Source organism: Panicum hallii, chromosome 2, assembly GCF_002211085.1.
Source record: "Panicum hallii strain FIL2 chromosome 2, PHallii_v3.1, whole genome shotgun sequence".
NCBI classification, from domain to species: domain Eukaryota; kingdom Viridiplantae; phylum Streptophyta; class Magnoliopsida; order Poales; family Poaceae; genus Panicum; species Panicum hallii.
In genome coordinates, this window is record NC_038043.1 from 4,231,473 (window position 1) to 4,243,854 (window position 12,382).

At 47.7% G+C, this 12,382-nt stretch overlaps 2 protein-coding genes across 2 annotated transcripts; one reads left to right on the plus strand and one right to left on the minus strand.

Moving 5' to 3' along the window:
- The first annotated feature begins 1,248 nt into the window (after positions 1-1,248).
- Positions 1,249-7,654, plus strand: LOC112881957 (putative disease resistance protein RGA3). The gene is made up of 3 exons (XM_025946891.1): positions 1,249-1,603; positions 1,739-2,836; positions 3,867-7,654. The coding sequence occupies exons 1-3, from the start codon at positions 1,316-1,318 to the stop codon at positions 7,377-7,379; spliced, it is 4,899 nt and encodes a 1,632-aa protein (XP_025802676.1). The 5' UTR covers positions 1,249-1,315; the 3' UTR covers positions 7,380-7,654.
- Positions 7,655-10,131: 2,477 nt separating this feature from the next.
- LOC112882724 lies at positions 10,132-11,992 on the minus strand. Its single transcript, XM_025947849.1, has one exon. The coding sequence runs from the start codon at positions 11,863-11,865 to the stop codon at positions 10,474-10,476; it is 1,392 nt and encodes a 463-aa protein (XP_025803634.1). The 5' UTR covers positions 11,866-11,992; the 3' UTR covers positions 10,132-10,473.
- Between the last annotated feature and the right edge of the window lie 390 nt (positions 11,993-12,382).

A 12,382-nucleotide genomic window follows, 5' to 3' on the forward strand; every position in this document is an offset into this window, starting at 1 on the left:
AACAAAAGGCGGCCGTTCGATCCTTCAACTTTTTCCTTAGGCTTAAATTCATCACCTAATTATAAAATTAGCCAATCTATTTATCAAACTTTTAAATTGGTCTCAGTTTCACCCCAGGTCCTGTCGGTGTTTTACCGCCACGTCCACCGAGAGATACCTCCGAGGTGGTGAGTTTATAGGTAGGGTGTCACCGAGATCAGAAACTCGAAAGTGCAAGGAACATAAAGTTTAGACAGGTTCGGGCAGCCGAGAGCGTAATACCCTATGTCCTGTGTGGTTTGTATTACCTTAAGTGGTGATCGGATGATACGATGTTTGGAGGAATTACTATCCGCTCTTATATAGTCTGGGGGATAGGGTTACATGGAAGTGCTAGTCACATACGAGCCCAGAAGTCCTATCCGAGTACTTTTCGAGTAGTTTCCTACCGTCTCCAACTAGTTTTACTACTGTATGAGTAGTTCTACTACGCTACAAGTAGTTACAACAGATCTAGGGCGTGGGTCATATCTCATATCCCCTATCCTAGGATATGCATGCTATGTGAATAGTCCCGTGGGTTCGGATCTGACATGTCCTATATGGTGTGCCACGTTAGTATGCGTGGTCAGCAACGAGTGACACAAATTTAAAGTGAGTCAATAAATATAAATACTCTTTTATCTCTTATCTCTTCCTTGCGTTTGCTTTCGATGTATCATTAGAAATATAGTTCAATGATCATGGAGAATGCACAAATAAAAATATAAATTTTTTATTCATAGACACAAAATCAACGATCACTTATTTTTCCTATGCTATTCAATTCTAGGTCAGTATAGGATTTGAATTGATATCAATGTTTGACTTGGTAGCATGACTTGGCATGCCACATAAACATGCCACATCGCACAAGAAATGAGATTGGGCTTAAATGAAAAATTTGAGTTTCAAATTTGATCTATTTGGTAGTTAAGGGAGGAAATTTGAGACTTGAAAGAAAGTTGAGTGGAAAAGAGCATCTATCGTGGAAAAGAGCATCTATCTTTTAAAGTTGAGTGGAAAAGTGCATCTATCGTGGAAAAGAGCATCTATCTTTTGATTGGCTGGTAGAGTAAAGGAGCAGCACAGGCCCACCATGTGCTGGCACCGAACAATTCACTAGCGATTTATTTTTCTCTCTTTCTCTGTCTGTCAGTTTCGAGCCTAATCAGCCAGTGACATCGACCGCTGTTCGAGACCTCCTGCTGGCTTGTAATAATCCCCTGCGCCCCCTTGCAGCGTGCACTGAGCCACTGACCACAGAGCTCGTTGACCCTGGAGCAAGAGGCCGGCCATGGCAGACCAAGCCATCGTAGAGATCTCGTGCACGAAGCTCAGTTCCGCCATTGGCGATGAGGCCACCAACTTCACCGGCGACCTGCAGGAAATGCTGGACACGCTGCTGGCCATACAGGAGGTGATGCCGAACGCCGAGAGGGTGTTGGGCGGTTGGGAGTCGGAGCCCCGCAAGGAGTGGGCGAAGAAGGAGTGGGCGAAGAAGGTCAGGGCCGCCGCCTACGGCGTCTCCGACCTGGTGGACGAGGTTAAGTTGCAAGCAGCGAGGTCGCCGGCAGCAGGAAAGGTATGCGACGACGCCTACTCCATTGTATTTACTATTACCGACCTGGTACGTAGGTGACGGATCTTGAATAATCCTGAGCAGCAGTGAGCAATTTGCATCGATTATTTGTAGTTGATGTTGAATAATTCTTGGCAGATGACGAAGAAGGTCGACCTCCCTGCTGAGAACAAGATGTCCGACAAGGTGAAGGAGATCAAAGAAAACCTGAAGGGGGTACTGAAAGAATCGATTGAGTTCAATGCAGTGCGTGCTCGAAGTCGCGCACCAAACCCAGTTACCACTGTCCCACCAGGTGCCACTGTAGGAAGGGATGAAGATAGGGGGAAGATCCTTGCTCGCATATCTGCGCTCTGCGCCACCGAAGGCCCCATCATTCTTCTCATCTCCGGTGAGCGAGGCGTAGGCAAGACCACAATGGCAGAAATGCTTTTCAACGACACCCGATTCAGATGCCACTCTCGGGTGTGGGTCCGTACCTCAAGCTTTTTGCACGAAATAGGCAGGTCTGTAATTTGCCAAGTGTCTGGGAAAGACGAGATGAGCCATGCTTCTGCAGATGACGTGGACATGATAACGGACCGCCTCCATGAGCTGCTCAGCGGCATCAAGGTGCTCATCGTTTTAGATGACCTGTACATGTATGACTATGAGTGGAAGACCTTGAAGAGGATGTTCTCTGTAAGTGACAAGGGCAGTCAGGTGATCGTGATCGCAACAACAGAGCATGAGAAGAAAGATTCTGTGATTCAGTCACACAGTCTAGAACCTTTGACTGAGGACATGTGCTGCACACTCATCAAGCAAGTTGCCAGTCGTCACTCCGAGGATAGTAGATCCAGTAGAGAAGAATTGGAGCGGATGGCACGAAAGATTGCAAAGCTCTCCAAGGGTTTACCGTTAGCAGCTCAATTACTTGGCCGCTTGCTACGGTTCAAGCATTTTGAAGAATGGCCAGCACTACTGGATGAAAGTCTCTGGTCAACAGACAGCCCTGTTGATCTAGCCTTGGAGTTGAGCTACAGAAGCATGCCACCCAATTTAAGGCTATGCTTAGCTTATTGCACCATCTCACACATGCCGCCTTTTGTAGTCAAAGAAGATGCCATTCATCAATGGATTGCTCTCGGTCTTATTGAGCCGTCCCACAATACTATTTCTGCTATGAAGCTCGCAGAGGAGTATATTGGGAGGCTTTTGGACATGTCATTCCTTCAAACTGCAAATTTACAACAGGTGAGTTACTACATGCATCAAAGAAATTTCTTTTTCGGTCCTTTTGGTTTGGAACATGATATGCATCTATACATAATCATAGGCTGCCCGACCCAATAAACCCGATCCGACCTGCCAAAAAAATCCCGATCCAGACCAACATGGGACGGCTCGGGCTAAAATTTTCGACCTGCTACAAAAATCAGGCCGGGCACGGGCCGAATTTTTCGACCCAAAACCCAACCCGACCCGAAATTTGCACATAAAAAATCGGGTTTGACCCGACCCCAACCCGAACCCGAACCCGACCCTACCTAAAAATGTGTCGGGTCTATCTTGGACCAAAAAATCCGGTCCGGTGGTTGGGCTGGGCCGGGTTCAGACTGAAGGAAAAAAACACCGGATTTTTTTGAGCCGACGTGTAGTTTCAGTTCTAAACTTCTAATTCCTATGATGCCTCATGTACTATAAGTGGACTAATATGATATAGATAGAAGTGGTCAATCTGAAATGACGATCTTTATAGTATAGTTATCTTTAGTAGTCAGAAGATCATCTGGAAAAAAAAAGCTTGTACTGTTTTTCCGTGTGATTGTACAAGAAAATGTAGAGCCTCGTTAGTGTTGGAAAAAAAAGGCAATAGAAAGTGTGCCTATTCCCTGTCAATTATCAAGGTGACGATTATAGAAAGTGAACAGTTCCAATAAAAAAACAGAGTAGGGCTATTATTCTTAAAGAGGCCCGAACCTGTATTGAATCTTGATTTAATTTTGTCGTGGATACGGTACCTATGACCTTCAATCACGTACTCGAGCATATATGTAAGATCTTTATTTACCGATTGTCGACAGAGGATAAGAGTACAAGACTTTTTCTACCTTTAGATATTCTAGGTACGGTGGAGCCTATAGGTTTTATTGCAAAACGAGAACAAGTGTAGTATCCAACAAAATCTCTGAAAAGAAATGTTTCATACACAAATTAAAGATATTAATAATTAAAATAGAAGATCCTTCTATTAATGTGCTTATGTGTCATTCCTTTGTTGCAGGATAGTGGAGAGGATGACACGGGTGTAGTCCTGTTCAAGATGCACGTGAGTATCCGTCACTTCGGACAGAAGGCTATAGAAGCCGAGATGGGGTATATACTTAGGTATATAGATGATCCAGAGTTCAACAATGTGACCGAACACTGCCGTTATGTAATCATTGAGGAATGTGACACCTGGCCATCCAATTCACTATTGCCCGCCCACAAAATATGCGCGATAAATTGTTTTTCCTGTAGCAAAATGGAGCTAAAAGATGATCCATTTTCAGTTCCCAGCTGTCTGCGTGTCTTGAATCTAGCGAAGACCTCCATACAGAAGCTACCACATTCTATCTGTCATCTGGAGCAATTAGGGTATCTTAATCTATCAGGCTGCTCAAGACTGGTTGATCTACCAGAAATTTTTGGGTATTTAAAGAATCTGCTGCATATAAACCTATCAGGCTGCTCTGAGCTGGTAAATCTGCCTGAATCATTTGGAATGCTAAAAATTCTGCAGCACATCAACTTATCAGGCTGTTCTGGACTAGTAACTCTGGGTGAACCATTTGTGAAGCTTACAAGTCTGGTGCATATCAACTTATCAGGTTGCTGTGCACTGATAAATCTGCCAGAATTTTTTGGGAAGCTAGTAAATTTGATGCACCTCAACTTATCAGGTTGTTCTAGCCTAGTAGCTCTGCCGGGATCATTTGGAAAGCTGATAAAGTTGGTGCATATAAGCTTATCTGGCTGCTCTGGGCTTAAAAAACTGCCACAATCATTTGGGAGCCTAACGAGTTTGGTTCACATCAACTTATCAGGTTGCTCTAGTCTATCAACTCTACCCAACTCTATTGGGTATCTAAGAAATTTATTGCATATTGATCTGTCCCGCTGCTACGGACTATCAAAGCTGCCAAAATCATTTGGGAAGCTTCAAAAATTGGAGCATATTGGCTTGTCAGGTTGCTCTGGACTAGTAACTCTACCCGAATCCTTTGGGGGTCTAATAAATCTGTTGCATATTAATCTGTCACACTGCTCTGGACTATCAAAGCTGCCAGAATCATTTAGAAACCTGAGAAAATTGGTTTATCTGGATTTATCGTTCTGGTCTTGTTTTGAAGGCATCCAGATAGCTCTTGGTGGCCTTACCCGTCTCCAACATTTGAACTTGTCACACCCTTGCTGCTATCGTGCTGACCACATCCATCTTGAAGGGCTAAAAGAGGTTTTTCACAAGCTTAATAGCCTCCAGTATTTAAACCTATCCATGTTGCTGAATCCTATCTCTTATAACCAGTCAGAAGAGAAAATCTGTGAATATATTGAATCTATCAGCGGCTTGTACAGTCTAGAGCATCTGGACTTGTCTCATAACATATTTCTTCGTGATCTACCTGAAAGTCTAGGTGACCTCTACAGGCTGCATACACTGGACCTCTCAGGTTGCATTAGACTGAAGAGATTAGGAAAATGGATGGCTAAAATGGACTCTCTGAAATCAATAATTCTGAGGGACTGCGAGGGCTTGGAAAGCTACCAGTTTGTAGTTGGTGTTGATGATAGTATAAACAATTATGTACAACTAGAGGATGTAACTTCTAAAGAGTTGGAGATAAGATGTCTTGAGAGGATCAAGTGTTTGGAGGAAGCGAAAAGAATAAGATTGGTAGAGAAACGAAAACTTCAGGAGTTGAAGCTTTGTTGGACTGTGGACCCTAAATCTAGCACGTCTGTCAATAATAATAAATCTGAGGTCTCAGCGGAGGAGAATAAACCAAACAGGTCCATGGAGGAGAATGAACATAAGGATTTGGTGCAAGATAATAAACCTGACAGATCCGAGGAGGAGAATAAACCGGAGGGTTTTGTGCAGGAGAATAAGCCTGATAAGTCCAAGGAGGAGAATATACTTGATAGGTCCACAGAGGAGAATGAACCTAAGGGTTCTACGCATGAGAATAAACCTAAGAGTTCTGTGCAGGAGAATACACCTAAAAAGTCTGAGAAGGAGAGTATACCTGATAGGTCTGTGGAGGAGATTGAACATGAGGGTCCTGTGCAGGTGAATATAGTTAACAAGTCTAAGGAGGAGAACATACATGATAAATACGTCGAGGAGATTATTGAGGATGGGGGTTCTGTACAAGAGAATAAACCTGACAGTTCCGAGGTGGAGAATAAACCTGACAAGTCTGTGGAGGAGATTGTACTTGAGGATTATGTGCATGAGAATAAACTTAACAGTTCCGAGAAGGAGAATAAACCTGGCAGATCCCTAGAGGAGACTGTACTTGAGGGTTCTGTGCAGGAGAATAAACCTAACAAGCCTGAGGAGGAGAATATTAATATACCTGACAAATCTGTGGAGGAGATTGTACGTGAGGGTTCTGAGGAGGAGAATAAACCTGACAGGTCCGTGGATGAGATTGATTGCTTCTATGATTACAGGCGACCTAACAGTTCCTTGAGGGAGGATAAACCTGACGGTGTTGTTGAGGAGAATGTTTTGCTAGGAGCACTAGTGCCACCACAAAATCTGAAGTGCCTTGGGCTACATGGCTATAGCGGCGAAACCTGCCGCCCTTGCTGGTGGACCGAGGAGAGATGTTCAGCTAATCTCCCTAATCTTGAGGAGGTTACCATGGAGAACTTTCCGAGTTGCAGGACCCTACCACCATTTGGCATGTTACCAAACCTGAAAATATTAGTTCTCAAAAGGATGGCCAGCATCACTAGAATCAACGCGAGTGACCTGAGTGGAAGCAAGAACAGTGAACTCGAGTGTACCATAGAGGATATGCCTAGCCTGGAAGAGTTCAACACCACATACATCAGAGGTGATAAAAAGTCTACGTTCTCAGATATTGGCAAACTGGTTGTAAAGAATTGTCCCTTGGTGAGGTTTGGAACTCTCCCACCTAGAGCCCGGATGTTGGTAATATCAGAATGTGAGAAAGGGATGGATTTTTTGGGGGAAATGCAAGAAGGACATGAAGAGGAGGGCACTTCTTGTACCTCTGATCCAATAACTAAACTGGTGGTGGTCGAAAGCTGCAGCAAGCCTCTATCCCAGTGGAGTCTTCTAAACCACCTCTCTATTCTCCCAAGCCTAACAATCAGGAATTGCTCTCTCCTTAAACTATGTTCCCTTGATAATGACGATGATAATTCAGTACCAGAATACTTGGGTTACCTCACCTCTCTCCCGGAACTGAAGATCGAGTCCTGTAAAGACGTCAATTATCGACTTCTGCGGTGGATCATACAGAAACTTGCCTCGCTTAAGTCGCTGCACTTCATTAATTGCGAGGATTTAAGCAAACTTCCGGAAGAGTTAGGAGATCTCACCTCTCTTCAGACGCTTGCTTTCGAGAGATGCCCTACGATTGATTCTCTCCCAGATAGCATAAGTAAACTCACCAACCTCAAGGATCTGCATATTCCAGACTGTCGAGGATTGAAGCGGTGGTACGAAAAAAAGGAGAACAAGAGCCGTCTCGGCCACCTCCGGATCAAAATATGAGTATGCAGTATGCACACAGAATGCTTCTTTTTGCAGAGTCCCTTTAATTGCATGATGCATGCTGTTCACCGTCCGGTCATAGGCCCATCAGGTCCTGTAGGCAGCGCTGCATTGCACTCCTCGTTTCCTCCGGCAGTTCACACCTCTTCTTGCTTGTAGTTTTTTTTTGGGAAACCTTCTTGCTTGTAGATTGCATTGGTTTGGTTTCTGTATATATTTGTAAGCCCTGTTACTCAATAAATCAATCAACTAATTATCCATGAGTATCTTTACTAGCTTTGTCACTTGTATATGCAACCTTCAGTTTGTTACCATTTCACGGCAGTAGCTTTATTGATATGTTTTGGGCTTTAATGGGTTTAGTAGTTTTATTACTCATCGTTTTATTACCACTACGAGTAATAACCTCTTCTGCTCCCTCTCAGTCGCCACGCATCGAGCTCTAGCGGAGGTGGGGAAGCCTTTAAAATTTCTTTCGAAGAAAAAGGCCTATGTCCGACGACAACCAAACACATCTCTCTTCTAACCGTCAAGGTGACATAAGTCAACTAGCAATGTGCTCATATTAGGAAGAGGAAGTATCGCAAAAGCAAGGAGAGCAAACATGATTAAACAACTCAGTTTATACTTGCATTAGCAGACACTCAAAAAAAAGGGAATAAACACAAACTAATTAACCACTACTAATCTTAGCACTGTGCAAATACTATGGACACCAAAACCTGCAATGGGTTAATTATTAGAGTTATCAGCGGCCACACAAACAAAGCTTAAGTAATGAACTAATACATCATGCAATGATTGCTCAACCGTTGTTCACTGTAGCTTGAAAGCAACATTTCGCACAATTGAATAAGTGAAGCCCCTCCTTGCTGTTCACTGCCGAGATTAATACTTGCAAGTACTAGAACTACTACTGCAGGTCTGCAGGTGTCATGTGATTAGCACAAAATGAAAGAATGGCAAGCTACTGGAACAGAGCGCCTATAAACAAGATGGCCTGAGAAAGCATCAGCTAATGTATTTAACTGTTCAAGGAACATGCTACAGGTCATACACAAGAGCTCAAGTTCATATAGCGAAAAAAGCTAATTAACAACTCAATTGACCGGCCAAAGCAAGCAAGCAATGATTAAACAGCAGTTGCATCTCTACAGCATGAAAATGACATGTTGCTTGACCTGACGCTCTGAACTGTTGCTGCTCACCGGAGAGTTGAAAGCTGTGTCCTGCTGTTGCCACTGGAAGATCGAGCTGCTGCTACCTGCCGATCTGAACCTGCACTGAAAAAACACCGAGCTGCTGCTTAGTTTCAGCTCCTGCGATCCGAATGAATTTCAGAGAAAACAATCGAGCACATCACAGGTGCAGCTGCAATCTAAGCCATACATAGCTGAAAACCCGAACAAAGAAAGAGCCTGCAGTCTTGACGAACTGCTCTGCTGTTAGCTTCCACCAAACTGAAACGCTTGCAGCTGCAGCCGTTCTGCAAGGAGAGGAAGAGGACGCAATCAAACCAAACGAGCTGCTGCTGTCGAAAATCAAACAAGTCGAGCTGCGCTAATCTGTGCTGTGGAATAGATCAGCTCCGGTCGCTTAGCTCAGCAGTCAGCACACTGGAAGAATAGCCTGCAGCACTGGAGCAGAGAAAACAGGAGGCTGCACTGGGGCACGCAATCGAGCTCCATCCCTACCAGGCTATCCCCTTCGCCATTGGCATCGGCAAAGTAATGCATGGTGGCTTTGAGTTTTGGTTGAAGAACCTTGAATTGCCTGGCCCAAGCCCAACCCAAGGCACAAACCTCCAGTCACAAATGTGAGGCCCGGCTCAAAATTCGAACCAGCCGAACCAGGCCCGAATGTCCTGCCACAGCCCAAAAGACCCAGGTACCGCCCCAAAAAATATTCTCTGAACCTCCTGCATGCCTGAGGACATATCGGTTGAAGGAGATTCTTCTTTTTTTCTCAAAAAAAGGGAATTGAAGGTGCAGATATAGCACCAAATGTCTGCAGAAAAGTGAAGTTTGAGATGGTCGAAGGAGTCAAAATATGATGGCACCCTTGAAAAGGGATTCCTGGATATTCTTCACTGCAGAAGGGCTTGCAAATTTTACCTGTAATTTAAACAGGCTCATCCCGTTACATAGCACACGCAAAGCGAAATAACGTTGCAGTATCCAAGGCCGCAGTGGTAAGATGATGATGGTTTAGGTGATACGCCAAGGGAAAATGTTGTATCCAAAACAACATCATCCTGAACTTCCAAGTATTTTTTTTTTCCCTCTTCAAGCTCAATGCCTATACTCTGTTCAAGTATATATTTATCTGAAGCACAAGATGCATCGCTTGAGCTGACAGCAACAAAGTAGGAATTCTTTTGGCCCTCAAACATCAGGTGAAACGCTTTCACAGTTCTCAAATATCTGTTCTAGTTGCACTATTGTCAGTCGTGGCTTTACAAGCCCAACTAGGACTGATTGCTGTACGATTGTCTGTAGCTAGATACGAAATCGCTGTCTTCTAGAACATTGCTGAAAATAGGCCCCAAGTGCTCAGCGACGGCAAGTCAGAATCGGCAAGCAAGCTCTGCAGTAGCTTTCAGTTTGGAAATTCTGCTACCATTCATGGTTGGAAAATATTGAGCAGGACTGAAGAAACGAATACCCCAGTGTCAGTGTCAGCCACTAGTAAGGCTCTGAAGAAAGAGGTTTCAGTACAGAAGACGACTAACTTCAGAAACACAAAAGGTGGCGTTTTTGTTTTTTGCGAGACCACGAAAGGGGCCAATTGAAACATATAGCCTTACTTTCTGTTCAAAAAAAAGGAAAAGAAACATATAGCCTTATTGCAACTTGTTACACATCATATGAGGCCTTGGTCCAATGTGAGTAGGATCACTTAGCCATGCTTCATGATTGGAAAAACGGGCACCGTGGAATGAAGCACATTGTCAATTTTTCGTAACTTCATAATTTAGGCAACTACATATATGAAAAACATAGCATGACCTAATTCTAGCAGATCTATCCTGTTTCCTATCTGCTCAAATTCTGGTCTAATTAACATCCCAACGAGTGATCCACAGCCAACACTTTCATTGCATATTGGTGAGCGCGGATGACTCCGAGTAAAGAGGGACATACGGAGTAGGAAGCTCATCGCCGAGTTCACCTCCGGCACCAAGGTCGGCGACAACAAGCACCTCCCGACGATCCATGTCGTACGCGACCAGCTTCCGGTCCCAATGCCGGACGAAGAAAACCCAGTTGCCGTCGGGATGAACGGCGACCACGCTGTACTCGACGCGGAACTGGCACGCGATCCTCCCGAACAGCTCCGGGAAGCTCACGGTGTGCTTCAGCACCCACTCGCCGGCGTCGCGGTCCTCGAGCACCCAGACCAGCAGCTTCAGCGGGTGCTCCTCCGACAGGCGGCCGTGCGGCGGGCGGACGCACATGACGTAGTGCAGGCGCCCCTGCGACCGGGCGACGAACACCGAGTGCCAGTCTTTCTCCGCCACCTCCCGCCGCGGCAGCGGGATGTTCCGGCGAGTGCTGCCCTCCTCGTCCACGGCGACGAGGTTGTTCGGGCCGGTGGTGCCGTCGGTGTCGACGACCAGGTGCAGCAGGCCGTCCGCGACGGCGGCGCCGGTGCCCGGCTGGATGAGCGCCATGGCGCGGCCCCAGTTCCGCCACCCGCCGTCAAGCCACGGGATCACCCTGTTGGTCCACGCCCCTCCCGCCGACGAGTAGGTGTGCACCGCGCGCACGGCGTCCATCTCGTCCAGCCAGAACTGGACCAGGTGGAACGCGTGCGGGGACGCGGCGGCGTCGAAGAGCAGGAAGGTGCGCGTCATCTGCTGGGAGGCGCTGGGGGCCCAGCCGGAGGCCGGCACGGACGCCCACCGCGCGGTGGCCGGGTTGCAGACCAGGTAGCACTCCGGCGGGTGGAGATCCGGGGCCTCGTGCCTCCGGACGCGGGCCAGGAGGACGAGCCCGTCGCGGGCGTCAAGGATCACGTCGCGGAATCCCGCGCCGGCGACGGTGGATGGCTTAGGGGGCGGCGGGAGGAAGGAGAAGGAGGCGTCGATGAGCGGCTCGGCCATCCTGGAGACGTTGATGAACCGCCGGGTGATTCTCCGCTTCGACAGCATGACGTGCCAGCACGCGCCGAGCGAGCTCTCGGCGCCGCCGTCGCCGTCGCCGTCGCCCTCGCGGCAGCTCTCAAAGACACCGCCGCCGATCTCTCCCTCGGCGGCGGTGTCGACATCGATGTCGGCGTGCAGGAACCCCGCCAGGGTCTGCGCGTACCGCTCGCGGTGGAGCGGGTCCGTGACCAGGCCGCACCAGGCCTTGGAGACGCACTTGCACCGGTGGAGGTGCTTGGCAGGGAGGAGCTCGAACATCTCGACGAGCGCGTCGTCGGGGACGCGTGCTCCGGGCGCCGCCGCCGCGCGCAGTTTTGATCGGTGGTCGTTCTCGTCCATGCCGGCCTCTACCCGCGAGACAGCTATGGGAGGGGATCGGCTCAATCACCCGGCGCCGGAGTCCAGAGAGGGTGGGTCTCGCCGCCGGCCGGGTGAGTGAGGTGAGCTGGCGCCAGCGAGAAGCAACTTGAGGGGAAAGGAGAGTGACTGAGTGAGAGATCGAGGAGGGGGAAGGAGCCTTTATTGCGTTGACGGCGACGAGGACTTCGCCGCTTTGCTTCGCTTTCCACCGCCCCGCGCCGCGGGGAGCCACGGCGGCCGTCAGTTGCGACGACGTGTGCGTGACTAGGAAAGCAGCGGACGGGACAAATGGAGACGACAAGCGCGTGACCACATTGTCGCTTTCGAGTTGGCGTGGCAGATCCATGGAGTCCGTCAGTCCAACGATGGATCCATCGCCATGGAGAAAGCTTGGTCGCTATCACTCACGTCAGCGTTGATTGATTGGCACATGCTGTCGAGATGGCGGCCCCGCCGGCGCCCGCCGGCCGACCGCCGTAGGCACGGCCGCCCGGCG

Excerpts from the sequence above, each read along its gene's own strand:
- LOC112881957 (XM_025946891.1), top strand. The coding sequence starts at position 1,316 with ATGGCAGACCAAGCCATCGTAGAGATCTCGTGCACGAAGCTCAGTTCC. Across the intron at positions 1,604-1,738 it reads GGTCGCCGGCAGCAGGAAAG|ATGACGAAGAAGGTCGACCT; the intron begins GTATGCGACGAC and ends AATTCTTGGCAG. Across the intron at positions 2,837-3,866 it reads AAACTGCAAATTTACAACAG|GATAGTGGAGAGGATGACAC; the intron begins GTGAGTTACTAC and ends CCTTTGTTGCAG.
- LOC112882724 (XM_025947849.1), bottom strand. The coding sequence starts at position 11,865 with ATGGACGAGAACGACCACCGATCAAAACTGCGCGCGGCGGCGGCGCCC.